This window comes from Camellia sinensis, chromosome 2 (genome assembly GCF_055761805.1).
Source record: "Camellia sinensis isolate YWXY chromosome 2, ASM5576180v1, whole genome shotgun sequence".
NCBI lineage: Eukaryota > Viridiplantae > Streptophyta > Magnoliopsida > Ericales > Theaceae > Camellia > Camellia sinensis.
The window spans coordinates 128,784,402-128,799,917 of NC_138962.1; the positions used below are offsets into that span (position 1 = coordinate 128,784,402).

The 15,516-nt window shown below is 39.7% G+C and overlaps 1 protein-coding gene across 1 annotated transcript; it reads right to left on the bottom strand.

Moving 5' to 3' along the window:
- Positions 1-383: 383 nt before the first annotated feature.
- On the bottom strand, positions 384-3,963 carry LOC114273089 (uncharacterized). The gene is made up of 6 exons (XM_082913015.1): positions 3,233-3,963; positions 1,421-3,146; positions 1,247-1,374; positions 928-1,144; positions 675-707; positions 384-554 (listed from the first exon to the last, which is right to left on the bottom strand). Exons 1-6 carry the CDS (start codon positions 3,961-3,963, stop codon positions 384-386), a joined length of 3,006 nt encoding a protein of 1,001 aa, XP_082769141.1.
- Between the last annotated feature and the right edge of the window lie 11,553 nt (positions 3,964-15,516).

A 15,516-nucleotide genomic window follows, 5' to 3' on the forward strand; every position in this document is an offset into this window, starting at 1 on the left:
CCACACATACGACACAACCAGAAGCAAACACAGAGCTAAAAACCATGCACATCCCACACGGGTAAGCCAAAAAAATAACATCACATCAAAACTGTCTAACATCCAAACACAAGAATATAAATTAAAAAAAGACAAGTGTCCACAAAGGTGCTACAAGCAGCCATCAACACAAACCAGTAACCTCTATCACGCGAGCTGCCAAACAACTGAGTGCCAACAAACCAGCAGTCACCAAGAGAGGTAAAGATCTTCCTCTCCATGCAACCCCAACAGACCTTAAACATTGTAGTAAACACAAAATCCGAAGAGCCAAGAGCTTTCAAAGCAACAAATCTGCAGTCCCCAAAAACTTGACACCACTACCGACCCATGCAACCCAAGACTTACTCATACATTATAGTAGACCCTGTAAGAACAGCCATGAGTAAGTACCTCCAGCAAATAAGATACAATCTACTAGAATTTAATACAGAAACAGTGCCCTCAATATAGGATCTCACTCCACTCGACCCACAATTTAGCGGCTCACACCACTCAAGTTGTGCTTCCTTACCCTGCAGATAAAGAAATACAATATATATTAACATTAGCAAAAAATATGGTGGCTGAATACACTCAACCCACATGTGAAGTGAATAATTTATAACTCCTCTCTTCACTCAACCCTCAAATACATAGATGAATCCACAATGAACTCTGAACAGACCCTGCACAAAACCAAACCATTAAGCAAAACACTCAATATTGCTCTCCAACACTCAACCCACATATAGGGAACTCACATCACTCAGCAGCCCTCCCATATCTGATAATATAGGGCTTCAATATTGTTGTTGGTAGATTCCATTGGTCAAGAAACCAGCCGTCACTAGCAGAGCTAGGCTAATTCTTAATAGACAGCATTGTACTTCTCACCATCTAGATTACAGATTTAATAACCACCTCTTCAGGCTTAAATTCTTTGTTAAAAACACGATTATTTCTCTCAATCCAGATGTGGTAAATAGAGCACAAGAAAGCATAGCTAAGAATATTAGCCCTCAGAGATTTACCCTTAGCCTCCTTCGTAGCATATGTAACAATATCAGGCCAATCTAAAACAGGCCACTTTATGTTGCATTTGGCTTCAATAGCACCCCAAACTCTATTGGTAAAAATGCACTTAAAAAAGAGATGGGAATGACTTTCCCCAGGGTCAAGGCAGAAAGGGCATTGTGAATGAGGAGCTAAACCAAACAGAAGTAACCGATCACCAGTATACAGACTGTTATGGATAGCTACCCAGACAATGAAACTGACTTTAGGAATCCTATGAGGGCCCCAAAGGAGTTTATGCCAATCCACTCTACCAAAACTGTCTCCAATGATTCCAAGCTGAGTGAATGGAAAACTGACCATCAGTAGTAAGTTTCCAGATAACTTGGTCACACTTGGAAGGGTTAGGTTTGCAGCATTCAGGAGTTGATGAGATCAACTCCTGAATTTCCCAAGAATTAGGAATAGGCCACTTCCAAGAATGACCATCGATGATTTGACTGACTTTGGTCTCACTATTGAGGCAAGAATCATACATTATCCTGTCCCCAAACTTATTCCATAGAGGACCAAGTGGGTGCCAATTGTCATACCATAGGAAGGTAGAATCTCCACAACCAATTTGGTGATTAATTAGAGGAGACATCCAGTCCCTAAGAGACAATATTTTTCTCCAAACCCAGGAAGGGTCAGGGGGGATTTTGACTCTCCAAAAACTTCTACCCTTGAGTAAATAGGATTTAACCCACTGGCACCACATAGACTTCTCACAACCAGAAAAAAGGAACCAGACATGCTTTGCTATAGCAGCTCTATTCCAGATATCAAGAGATTTAAACCCAAGACCCCCCTCATTTTTAGGAGCACACACAGAATCCCAAGCAATCTTGGCACTATGAGTTTTGAGCTCACTGCCAGACCAAAGGAAAGCTCTAAGAATACTTTCAATCTCTCTAATAACCTTCTTAGGGAGGATAAACAAGGAAGACCAGTAAACTTGCATGGAAAAAAGGATGGATTGGATAAGTTGGCTCCTCCCCGCATAAGACAAAGCTCTGTTAGTCCAATTCTTCACTCTTTTGGTGATCCTATCAATGAGAGGAGCACAATCAGTGGCCCTCAATTTGGTAGTGATAAGGGGAACACCAAGATATTTAACCGAGAGTATGCCCTCTTTGAATTTAGCAATACCAAGAATTGAAGTGCGTAACCCCATCTCACAAACAGAAAAGTAGATGTTACTCTTGCTGGGATTAAGGGTAAGGCCCGAGAGGTTAGAAAATTCCTCAAGGCCTTCCATAACAAGTTTAACAATAGGCACATCACCTTTGCTAAAAATCATGAGATCATCAGCAAAACAAAGATTTATAATCTTAGTCTTCTCACATCTCCAATGGAACTTAAACAACGGTTGCATAGACTTCTCAGCCAAAATTTTAGCAAGAATTTCCATAGCTAAAACAAATAAATAAGGGGACAGAGGATCACCTTGTCGCAAACCTCTAGCCCCTTTGAAGTAGCCATGGAGACTCCCGTTGATGCAAATAGAAAAAGAGGGACTAGTGATGTAGGCCTGGATCCAAGAAACCATGACAGGTAGAAAGGCCATAGCCTTAAGAATATCAATAATAAATTCCCACCTCACGCTATCATAGGCTTTCATGATATCCACTTTCATGGCACACTTCGGGGTAGGGGACTTCCTATGGTACCCTCTCATAAGCTCTTGAGATAGGAAAATATTGTCAGATATTCTCCTACCTTGAACAAATGCCGACTGAACGGGATCAACAAGATCAAGGAGAACAGTTTTAATCCTGTTAGCAATGATCTTGGCAATGCATTTGTAAATAGTGTTACAGCAAGAGATGGGTCTAAAGTCACCCACTTTAACAGGATTGGGGACCTTAGGGATAAGAGCAATAATGGTACTATTGACTTCGGATAGAAGTCTTCCAGACTCAAAAAAGGTTCTAACAGCTTGAGTGACCTCTCTCCCCACAATATTCCAAGAACTTTTGAAAAAACCAGCAGAGAAGCCATCAGGGCCAGGGGCCTTATTGGCTTTAAGAGACCAAAAAGTGTCCTTAATCTCTTTATCAGTCACAGGGCTAGCAAGCAATAGCGATTGGTCAGAAGATATATATTTTTTTTTTTGGGTAAGTAATCAGAAGATATTTTAGACTTAACAAGAGACTGGATTCTATCAAACCCATTATAATGGTCATCAATAGGGGTACCAAATAAACCAGAGAAAAAATCTATAAAAGCATTGTGAATGTCCTTAGGTTTTGAAGATTTTTGGCCATCCATCATCTCCAAGTTTAAGATTTTACCCCTATTGATGTTACCCCTTACAGCTGGTTTCAGATTTTTCAATTTCTGACACACTCTAAACATAGGGACACCTTGAATGTACTGGTTCCAAATTGTAGAAACCACAGAGCAGAAATCCTCATGGTCAGCCCAAAAGTCAAAATATTTGAAAGGTTTCTTAAAAGAAGTCACCTTATCAGAGATATATATCACAACTGCAGAGTGATCAGATATGCCAGAAGGTAGAAAGGTGGCAAATGAGGCAGGGAATGCATCAAGCCAAGTCTCATTTACCAACACTCTATCAATCTTGGAAGCAATATAATCCCCACTAGTTCTCTTATTAGCCCAAGTGAATTGACAACCTCCATAGGAGAGATCAACCAGCTCAGCTTGCAAAATACGGGAATTGAACTCCTCTTTATCCTTAGACCAACTAACAGAACCCCCAGATTTTTCATAAGGGAATCTAATAGCATTAAAGTCCCCTAAAATTACAAGAGGAGTATTGGACTGAGCTTGGGAGATAGTAACCATGTACTCAAAAAATTCTTTCCTAACTTCATGTTTATTCTCAGCATAAACAAAACAGACTCTGAACATATAATCCATAGTTAAATCATGCACTTCACAAAAAATATACTGATCAGAGTCATGTAACTTTTGAACTTTACAAAAAGCTGAGTCCCAGCAAACACAAATCCGCCCAGTTTTAGAAGGTTGTGAGTTTGTCAAAAAGGGCCAATTGTTAACACCAGACGAAAAAATCTGTTGCTCATTCAAAGCTTTTATTTTAGTTTCCAAAATGCCCAATATTTTAATGTCTTCATGCAGCAAAAATTTTCTAACTTCTTTATGTCTGTGGGGATTATTAAATCCTCTAACATTCCAAGATGCAATTTTTAAAGACATTGGAAATAGCAAAAATTCAAAAACCCACAAACCAGATAAAACTGGGATTACCTGCGCTTCTTCCTCTGGCTTTTGTTGCCCTTGCCAGAGGAGTTACCTTTTGTTGCACTTGAGCCTGCTTAGGCTTGCTTGCTAGTTTGAGCTTTGCCAGGAGTAAATTCTACAAGGTTCTCCACTCTAGCCATCAATTCTATATCATGAGGGAGAACTAAACTTGTAATTTCTACCAGTTCCTTCTGAAGGGCCACCAGTCCATCCATATTATCATCCTTTGACTCACCATCTATTGGGTTCAGCACCTCTGTGTGAGTTTGATCAGGTAATGCCTCTGCGGTCTCCACCTGAACTTGCATTTCTGGTTGGCTCTGCTCTTCCTCAGATTGTTGCAAGCCATCCTCCTTAGGCTCCTCATTGTTTGCTGTCTCAGTAGAGGTATCTGGAACACCCACTTTCCTCTTGACAGTTTCCCAACCAGGGTCAAGATGATTTTGTACTTCCTTTTGGATGTTGATTAGAGCCGCAACCTGAGTTTTCACACATCTAGCTATATCATGCCCAAAGGCTATGCAGTGTTCACATTTTGGGGGTAAACCTTGATATTCGACTTTGACTATGGCATCTATTCCTTCACAGTCCACCTTAAACATAGCAGGTAAGGTAGATGCTGCTTCTACCTCAACTCACACCCTAGCAAAGGACACCCTACTACCCTATTCCATAAGTTGATCCATAAATAGAGGAACACCTACAGCACTAGCTATACGACTTAATCCGTCACTATCCCAGTATTCAAATGGGACATTGAAGAACTTAGCCCACACAGGGACCTTGGTAGCCTTTTCCTTAGACAATTTCATCATACGGGTTCATTTTTCAAGAACAGGTTAAAACCTCCAATATACCAAGGCCCTCCCTCTAGAACTGAGGTACAGCATTCTGGGTTATCAAAGATAAAGAAACTAAACCCTTCCCCATTAGCTAAAACCTCTTTCAATCCTTTATTTTTCCATAGACCAAAGGCACTATTTCTCAAATAATTATAGGACACCCCTTTATCTAAAAAGTACCCAACCAAACACGAATCCCATTTTTCTAAAGGGTTAGGACGTGGGGGAAAGTTCACACTGACATAGCCCTCACTTCGATTAGGAGACACATACCTCAGAGGGACGCTAGATCGGGTAGATGAGGCAGCCACATCTGCCCAGGTTCGTGTATAAGATTGACCTCTACCACCCCCTTGACCTCTACCTCCTCTGCCTCCTCTGAAGTTAGAGTTCCCCCCCCCTTTGAGAATGCATCTCCTCACGGCCTCCTTCCTTGCTGAAACTCGGAATAGGAGGGTCTACAGTAACTTGTGCAACTTCTACAAGGCCCAAATTTACATCTGACTCCTTTTCTATGGGTAGATCTGACTTGGATTCTCCATAGCCCTTGGCTTCATGTCTATTGTGAGCAACCAATATACTATCTGGGAGATTCTGGAACATCGGGGTGTCCTCTTCCGTACGATCCGACCATCGAGAAGTCGATAGAGAACCATCTAGGTTACTAGGTGTCAAGATTGACGGAGAAGGAGCTTTCAACCTTGCCAATCGGTTGCCAACTCTCTGAAAGTCTGAATCCATCAACTGAGTTCTTCGATCTATTAGGTTTAGGGTTTTCATCCCACCCTCAGCGTCATCGATCTTCCCTGAAATCAAAGTTACACCTACGCTTCTCTCATCAGTTGGATCCATTACTGTATCGCTCAAAACTTCGAATTTGTTGCTCACAAACCCTAGGTTATCACTCAGGTTATTCACCTTTGAACCTTCCCCTATTGAATCACTCTCTTGTAAACTCAACCGACTCTCAGAACAAAGCAAAGCATTAACTCCTAGCATCGTATTCAATGAGGAATTGAAACCCTAGAAACAATCGTTTCTAGAGAGATGCTAGAGCTTCTCACTCTAACCCATTAAGCTTAGGCCTTGAATTTCCATTTTGTTCCAATTTCTCGTTCTTTGCTCTTACTTTCTCTTCTAGCTCTCAAGAAAATAGTTTCTCCGTAATTTCTCCGTCCTTCTCCTTCCTTCTCTATTTTGTTCTAGAAACTAATTAGGTAACTAATTGTTTCATAGGATTAAGTGGCCAATTTCAACTCAAACTAAGGCCTCTAAGAAATGGAATTTTTTGAGTAATTGTAGCTTAACGATACTAGTTTCACTTAAGCACCACATATAAGGTTTTCTAAATCACCTACGTGTTCAAATCTCAAGCCAGAAAATGATGAATTTGAATTCCTTTTGATTTTCTTCATATTTGTCTTTCCTTTCTAGAACTTTCTCTGCTAGCCCACAAGAAGAAATTTCTCTGCAACTTTCTCCGTCCTTCTCCTACCTTCTTTCTTTTGTTCTACGAACTAATTAGGTTTGGTAACTAATTGTTTCATAAGCTTAAGTGGCCAAGTTTAACTCAAACTAATCTTGCTTAGCCTCTAAGAAACCTTCTCTGTAACTTTCTACATCCTTTCTCATTCCTTCTCTCTTTTATTCTAGAAACTAATTAGCTTAGTCATAAACTTAGGTCGCCAAGTCTGACTCGAACTAATCTTGCATAGCCTCTAAGAAATAGAATTTTCTGAGTAATTGTAGCTTAACGATATTAGTTTAACTTAAGCACCTCATTTAAGGTTTTCTAAATCACCTAAGTGCAAGCCCAAAAGGTTGAATTTGAATTCCCTTTTATTATCTTCCTGTTTCTCTTTCTTTTCTCTGACTTTCTCTTCTAGCTCTCAACAAGAAAGTTTCTCTGTTACTTTCTCTGCCCTTCTCCTTCGTTCTCTCTTTTGTTCTAGAAACTAATTAGTTCAAACAACCAATTGTTTTCATAACCTTAAGTGGGAATACTTACCCAAAAAAAAAAACCTTAAGTGGGAAAGTAGAACTCAAACTAACCTTGCTTTGCCTCTAAGAAAGAGAATTTTCTGAGTAATTCTAGCTTAACAGTATTAGTTTAACTTAAGCACCTCATTTAAGGTTTCTAACTCACCTAACTGTTCAATTCTCAAGACCGAAAGTGTGAATTTGAACTCCCTTTGATTTTCTTCCTATTTCTCTTTCTTTTCTCTGACTTTCTCTTCTATCTCTCAAGAAGATAGTTTATCTGGAAGTTTCTCTGTCCTTCACATTCCTTCTTTCTTTTGTTCCAGGAACTAATTGTTTCATAAGCTTTTGTGGCCAAGTTTAACTCAAACTAATCTTGCTTGGCCTCTAATAAAGAGATTTTTCTGAGTAATTCTAGTTTAACAATATTAGTTTAATCTAAGCATCTCATTTAAGGTTTCCAAAATCATCTAAGTCTTCAATTCTCAAGTCCAAAAGGATGAATTTGAATTTCTTTTGATTTTCTTCCTCTTTCTCTTCCATTTCCCTGACTTTCTCTTCTAGCTCTCAAGAAGAAAGTTTCTCTATAACTTTCTCCGTCCTTCTCTCTTTTGTTAGCTAACTAATTGTTTTATAAGCTTAAGTGGCCAAGTTAAACTCAGACTAACCTTGCTTAGCCTCTAAGAAAGAGAATTTTATGTGTAATTGTAGCTTAACGATATTTAAGGTTTTCTAAATAACCTAAGTGTTCAATTCTCAAGTCAAAAATGATGAAGTTGAATTTCCTTTGTTTTTTTCCTATTTCTCTTTCCTTTCTCTAACTCTCTCTTCTAGCTCTCAAGAACAAAGTTTCGCAGTAACTTTCTCTGTCCTTCTTTCTTTTTTTCTAGAAACTAATTACCTTAGGTAACTAATTGTTTCGTAAGCTTAATAATTGGCCAAGTTTAACTCAAACTAATCTTGCCTAGCTTGTAAGAAAGGGAATCTTCTATGTAACTATAGCTTAATCATGTTAGTTTAACTTAAGCAACCCATTAAATATTTTCTAAATCACCTTAGTGTTCAATTCTCACGTCCAAAATGATGAATTTGAATTCCCTTTGATTCTTTTTTGTTTTCTTTTTCCTTTCTATTTCTCATTGTTTTCTCTAACTTTCTCTTCTAGCTCTCAAGAAGATAGTTTATCTCTATCTTTCTCTGTCCATCTTCTTCCTTCTCTCTTTTGTTCTAGAAACTAATTAGCTTAGGTAACTTTTTTTGGGTGGATAAGTCATAAAATTAAAGACGAAAAACTTACACCACTACAAGGGGCATACCCCAAGCCCAAACCACAATTATACAAGAATTAAAAAAAGCCAAGGAAACAAGGCCAACCCTATAAAACCCCAGGAAAAAAACGCTAACCCAAAAATAAATGAAAAAACAAAATAAAATTGCACACCACAAAACTAGAGATCCCAAGCCTACTAGCAACAAAACAAAATGTGTTCATGGGCCGCATGCAAATCAGATGAGGAACATGAACACACCCAGAAATCTAAGTAGCAAAAGACATACAAAATGAAAAAAAGAAAAATCCATGTTCCCCGTGAACATCCCACACGGGTAAGCCAAAAGCAGTCACACACACTAAACAAAACAAACACATAAAGTAACGTCTTTCTTCACACCGGAGGCGCATACAGCAGCCATCACAACGAAACATGTCCAGCTTCAGGCACCACTCTAGCTGAAAACCAAAGCATGTAGCATCAACCAACGGGAACATTGCTGCCATCCCCATACAACCCGAACAATGTTCAGACTCTATAATAGACCCTGTCATCCAGCAGATATCAAACAAGATTAAACGCTGATCAACAAAGTAGTGTTCAAGAATCAGTGACATTTTACAGTTTACACCACACTTATAAATGCTCACTAAACTCAACCTACAAATATATATGCTCACATCACTCGAAACACACTGCTCGATATACCTGCAAAAGAAAAAAATACAGAAAATATATAATAACATGTTAGCTCCTCTCAATGTGGCTAGTGATTTTGGGGTAAGTGATTTTTTATTCCTCACACTATTCTCAACCCTCATAACAAATGGCACAAACTCCTCATTCGGCTGCACAGTGATCCAAGCATCTATATCAATAACAAACATTAGGAAACCCCACAATGTATATGCTAAACCATCACTCAACCCACAATTTGTGAACTCTCATTTCTCACATCATCCGCCGCAAGCTTCAGCACAGTGTTGGGTAATCTCCATGAACTGAGATACCATCTGTCAGATTGGTGAGACTTCAAATTGGTAATATGCATTACCCTGAATCTAACCATATCCACAATACACTTTATAACAACCTCTTCAGGGACCATATCCTTACTAAACACTCTATTATTCCTAGCAATCCACAACTGATACGCAGTGCAAGTAAAAACAAACTTGGTAATAATGGTCCCTAAGGAATTCCCTTTAACAGATTTAGCAATGTGCTGGACTAAGTCACCCCAATGGATGGGAGGCCAATCAACATTTAGTTTACCCTTAATGCAAGACCACACCCTTTCCGAGAAAGGGCACTCAAAAAATAGGTGGTTATGGTCTTCATAAGGGCACTGGCTGAAAACACAAGCAGTATTTTGGGTTACACCAAAAATTTGCAACCTATCCCTTGTATTTAATCTACCAAGAAAAGCCATCCACACAACAAAGCTCACTTTTGGGATATTATGGGGACCCCAAATTAAATTAGACCAATTCACAGTATCAAAATGCTGTCTCAATTGGTTCCAAGTAGACTGAATAGTGAAATGGCCAGAAGTTGCAGGACACCAATTCACATCATCAGACCCCCCAGTGGGGAGGAATGTGGGAGGAGTATTATCAATAAGGTCCATAAGCTCCCAGGAAGATGGAAATGGCCATCTCCAACTGGTACCTTCCACAATCTCACTGACCTTCGTGTCTATACCAAGGGCAGAGTCATATATACAATCCTAGCACCAAACTTGTCCCAAACAGACCCAATAGGGTGCCAATTATTGAACCACAGAAAAATAGCAAAACCATCACCCACCCTATGCTCAAGGGGTAAATAATAGGTCTAAGAGACAAGATTTTCCTCCAAACCCAGGATGGGTCATTTGGCACCCTAACTCTCCAAAAACTTCTACCTTTAAGGATATAAGACTTCACCCAGATGCACCACATAGACTGCTCACCCCCACAGAAGAGGAACCATCTATGCTTAGCAATGGCAGCCTTATTTTTTTTTTTTTTTTTGGGTGAATAAGAAATAATATAAAACAGAAAAATTACAAAAATACAAGGGGCATACCCTAGGCCCTAACAACAGAAAACAACACGAGCCTCAGCACACAAAACACCGAAGCCCGAAAATATAACAAAGATCTAGACCAAACCTAGGAACTACATCCGAAAATGGGGAGAGCCAAAAAGAAGCTTAGCCAATCAAATTGTACAAAGGCCATATCCTATGATGAATAGGGACCTTGTACAATAGACAAACCCAGCAACCAACAATCACCATTACACAGATAGAAAACTCCCTACACAACCCGTAGGGAAGAGCATCATCACACCCACAAAATCTCCCTACACAGCCCGTAGGGATAGGCACCTGTAACAAAACAAAAATAATATACAGAATAGGAATCCAAACAAAACCGAAGAAAGGAACCAAGAGGGGCCCATCTACCGAATTGCTCAGAAAACCTGTAACCCGAGACACCAAGGTACACATGAAGCCTCCTACACAACCCGTAGGAGTAGGTAGACTGCACACTCCACCTGTGAACAAATAAAATAAAATAAAAAATAAAAAGAACAACCACTGATTAACTCCCACTTGTAGCATAGCAAGGCGCTTGGAGCAGCCATCACCATGGTACATACACACACTGCCAACTGCCACCCAAATCTGAACAGCAGTCAGCCACCACTTCTCCACAGCAAGAGAGAAATAAGCTGTTAACAGCCTCAGGTAACTACGGAGTAAGGAGCTACCATACCACCGAACCACGCCATAAACCACAACCTGCCATGAATAGGAATTACCACCTCCGTAATGAAGATCATAAAGCAGCAGAAATAACAAACACACAGTATAAGACCTCCCCAACCCCCCTTCCTTCTTAGGAGAACAAATTCTATCCCAAGACACCTTAGCCCCATACTTTTTTAACTCACAACCAGACCAAAAAAAAGCTCTAAACAATGGATCTAATGACCTTCTTTGGAAGAATGAACAAAGATGTCCAGTAAACTTGCATAGAGAAAAGCACAGATTGGATCAGTTGAGCACGTCCAGCATAAGTGAGACACTTATTTGTCCAGCTCTTAATCCTTTTGGTGATTCTCTCCACAAGTTGATCACAATCAGGAGCTTAGGTAACTAGCTGTTTCATCAGCTTAAGTGGCCAAGTTTAAATCAAACTAATTTTCCTTAGCCTCAAACGAAGAGAATTGTCTGAGTAATTGTAGTTCAATGATATTAATTTATAACTTAAACACCTCATTTAAGGCTTTCTAAATCACCTAAGTGTTCAATTGTCAAGTCTGAAAGGATGAATTTGAACTCTGGTTGATTTTCTTCCAATTTCTCTTTCTTTTCTATGACTTTCTCTTCTTGCTCTCAAGAAGAAAGTTTCTCTGTAACTTCCTCCGTCCCACTCCTTCCTTCTCTCTCTCTTTTTTTTTTTTTTGGGTGGATAAGTCATAAAATAAAAGACAAAAAACTTACACCACTACAAGGGGCATACCCCAGGCCCTAACCAAAACACTATACAAAGAACAAAAATAAACCAAAAGAACTAAGCCATCCCAGAATACCCAGAACAAACTGTTTAACAAAACATAGCTAAATTGACTCACTAAAATAAAGAGACCACTGTACTAATCTAAAAACCCAAGCATACTGGCATGAAACCAAAGTGTGTTCATGGGCCGCATGTAAATTTGATGAGGAACATGAACACACCCAATATCTAAGTAGCAAAAGTCAGATGGATACATAAAATCCATGTTCTCCCGTGCACATCCCACACGGGTAGGCCAAAAAACCAAACACACTAAATGAGGCGAACATAAAGGAAAATCAATCTTCACACAAGAGGCGCATATAGCAGCCATCAACACGAACATTTCCAGCTCCAAACTTCGAGTGAACCCGAGCTGTAGACCAAACCAGGCAGCACCATCCAAGGGGAGAAATTGCTGCCATCCCATGTAACTCGAACAAATTCTAGACATTGTAATAGACCCTGTCATCCAGCAAATACCAAACAAGATTAAATGCTTATCAACAGAGTAACATGCAGGAATCAATGACAGATTACAGTTTACACCACACATATAGATGCTCATTACACTCAACCCACAATTATATATGCTCACATCACTCGGAAAACAAAGCTCCATACACCTGCAAAAGAAAAGGATGCAGAGAATATATACAAGCATGTTAGTTCCTCTCAATGTGGCCAGTGATTTGGGGGTAATAGAGTGTTTATTCCTCACACTATACTCAACCCTCAGAATGTACGGCACACTCTCAATATTCGGCTTTCCAGAAATCCAAGCATCTATATGATTAGCAAACATTAGGAAACCCCACAATTTATAAGCTAACCTTCACTCAACCCACAGTTTATGAACTCTCATTTCTCACATCAGCAGCAGCAAGCTTCAACATAGTATGAGGTAATCTCCATGTACTACGATACCATCTGTCAGTTTGGTGAGGTTTTAAATTAGTAATATGCATTACCCTGAATCTAACCATATCCACAATACACTTTATAACAACCTCTTCAGGGACCATATCCTTGCTAAACACTCTATTATTCCTAGCAATCCACAACTGGTACACAGTATAAGTAAATGCAAGCTTGGTAATAATAGACCCTAAGGATTTCCCTTTCACAGATTTAGCAATGAGTTGGACCAAATCATCCCAATGGATAGATGGCCAATCAACATTTATTTTACCTTTAATTCAGGACCACACCCTTTCCGAGAATGGACATTCAAAGAAAAGGTGGTTATGGTCTTCACAAAGGTGCTGACAGAAGACACACTCAGCAGATTGAGACACACCAAAGAGTTGCAATCTGTCCCCTGTGTTCAATCTGCCAAGAATAGCCATCCACACCACAAAACTCACTTTAGGGATATTATGAGGACCCCAAATTAAATTAGACCAATTCACAGGATCATAGTGTTGTCTCAATGAATTCCAAGTGGATTGGATAGTGAATTTGCCATTAGTAGCAGGACACCAACTAACATCATCAGACCCACCAGTAGGGAGAAAAGTGGAAGGAGTGCTATCAATGAGGTCCATAAGCTCCCAAGAAGATGGAAAAGGCCATTTCCAAGTATTACCCTCCACAATCTCACTAACCTTAGCATCTATACCTAGGGCAGAGTCATACACAATCCGAACCCCAAACTTATCACAACAGAACCCATAGGGTGCCAATTATCAAACCATAAGAAAACTCTAGAGCCATCTCCCACCCTATATTTGATTAAAGGGTAAATGATAGGCCTAAGGGAGAGAATTTTCCTCCAGACCCAAGAAGGGTCATTTGGCACCCTAACTCTCCAAAAACTCCTACCTTTGAGGAGATAAGACTTCACCCAAATACACCACATAGACTGCTCACCCCCAGTGAAAAGGAACCAAACATGCTTAGCAATGGCAGCTTTATTCCACACAGAGAGAGACTTAAACCCCAAACCCCCTTCCTTCTTAGGAGAACAATTTCTATCCCGAGACACCTTGGCCCCATAAGTTTTTAACTCACAACTAGACCAAAAGAAGGCTCTAAACAAACTCTCTATGGATCGAATGACCTTCTTTGGGAGGATGAACAAAGAAGTCCAGTAAACTTCCATAGAGAATAAAACAGATTGGATCAACTGAGCTCTGCCAGCATAAGTGAGACACTTATTTGTCCAGCTTTTAATCCTTTTGGTTATTCTCTCCACAAGTTGATCATAATCGTTGGCCTTAAGTTTAGTGGAGACTAATGAAACACCCACGTATCTCATCGGTAAATTGCCTTCACTAAAATTACAGACCCCAAGAATCTCATCTCTCAACTTCTTATCACAACCAGAAAAGAAAATATGACTCTTATTTGGGCTAGGTGACAGCCTAGACAAGTTCTTAAATTCTCCCAAACCAATTTTAATGGGCTGGATAGTGAACACATCCCCCTTACAGAAGATCATTAAATCATCTGCAAAGCATAAGTTAATAATCATAGTTTTATCACATCTCCAGTGGAATTTGAAAGCAAGATGAGAAGCCTTCTCAGCCAAAATTCTAGAGAGAATTTCCATGACAATAACAAAGAGATAAGGGGACATAGGGTCACCTTGCCTCAACCCTCTCTCCCCCCTAAAATAACCATGCAGACTCCCATTGATGCAAATGGAATAAGTGGGACTAGTCATGCATGCTTTGACCCAGAGAATAATATTAGGGGGGAAACCCATAGCAGTGAGGATATCAAGGACAAAATCCCATCTAACATTATCATATGCTTTCATAATGTCCACTTTCATGGCACACCTGGGAGAGGGAGAAGATTTATGATAACCCCTCATAAGTTCCTGTGAGAGGAAAATATTATTAGCAATCCTCCTACCAGGAACAAAAGCTGATTGAACAGGATCAATAAGATCGCTCAGAATAGTTTTAATCCTGTCAGCAATGATCTTAGAGATACATTTATACAAAGTGTTACAGCAAGAAATAGGTCTAAAATCCCCCACTTTTTCAGCATTGGGGATCTTCGGAATAAGAGCAATGGAGGTGCTATTTAATTCTTGAAGAAGCTCCCCTCGATGTGAAAAAAGATTTGATGGCTTCAACAACCTCTCTCCCCACAACATCCCAGGCTTTCAGAAAGAAGCCCGCAGAATAACCAACAAGGCCAGGGGCTTTGTTAGCTTTAAGAGACATGAAAGCATCAATGATCTCTTCTTCAGTAACCTCCCTAGCAAGATTATGATATTGAGATTCAGACACTCTTTTGGTGATAAGTCTATTAATCCTATCATACCCATTGTAATTGTCAACAAACAGTTTCCCGAACAAATTAGTGAAGTACTCCACAAAAGAATTATGGACCTCAGCACTTTTAGTCACTCTATCCCCATTAGGGAGCACAACACTATGAATACGCCCCTTATTCACATTACCCTTAACGGTTCTAAAGAAGAACTTGGAATTCCTATCCCCTAAACCTAGCCATTGAACACGAGATTTCTGATGGGCAAGACTTTCTTCAGCTTTACTAAGGTCAACATATTTCACATAGGCAGCCCTTTCCGTCTCCTGAAGAGTTA

Bases quoted from the DNA above. Each gene is read 5' to 3' on its own strand.
- LOC114273089 (XM_082913015.1), bottom strand. From the start codon at position 3,963: ATGGATTATATGTTCAGAGTCTGTTTTGTTTATGCTGAGAATAAACAT. The intron at 3,147-3,232 runs GTCTCTTGTTAA...ATTGCTTGCTAG, and splicing joins AATGGGTTTGATAGAATCCA to CCCTGTGACTGATAAAGAGA. The intron at 708-927 runs GTAATCTAGATG...GGTTTTGTGCAG, and splicing joins AAGAGGTGGTTATTAAATCT to GGTCTGTTCAGAGTTCATTG.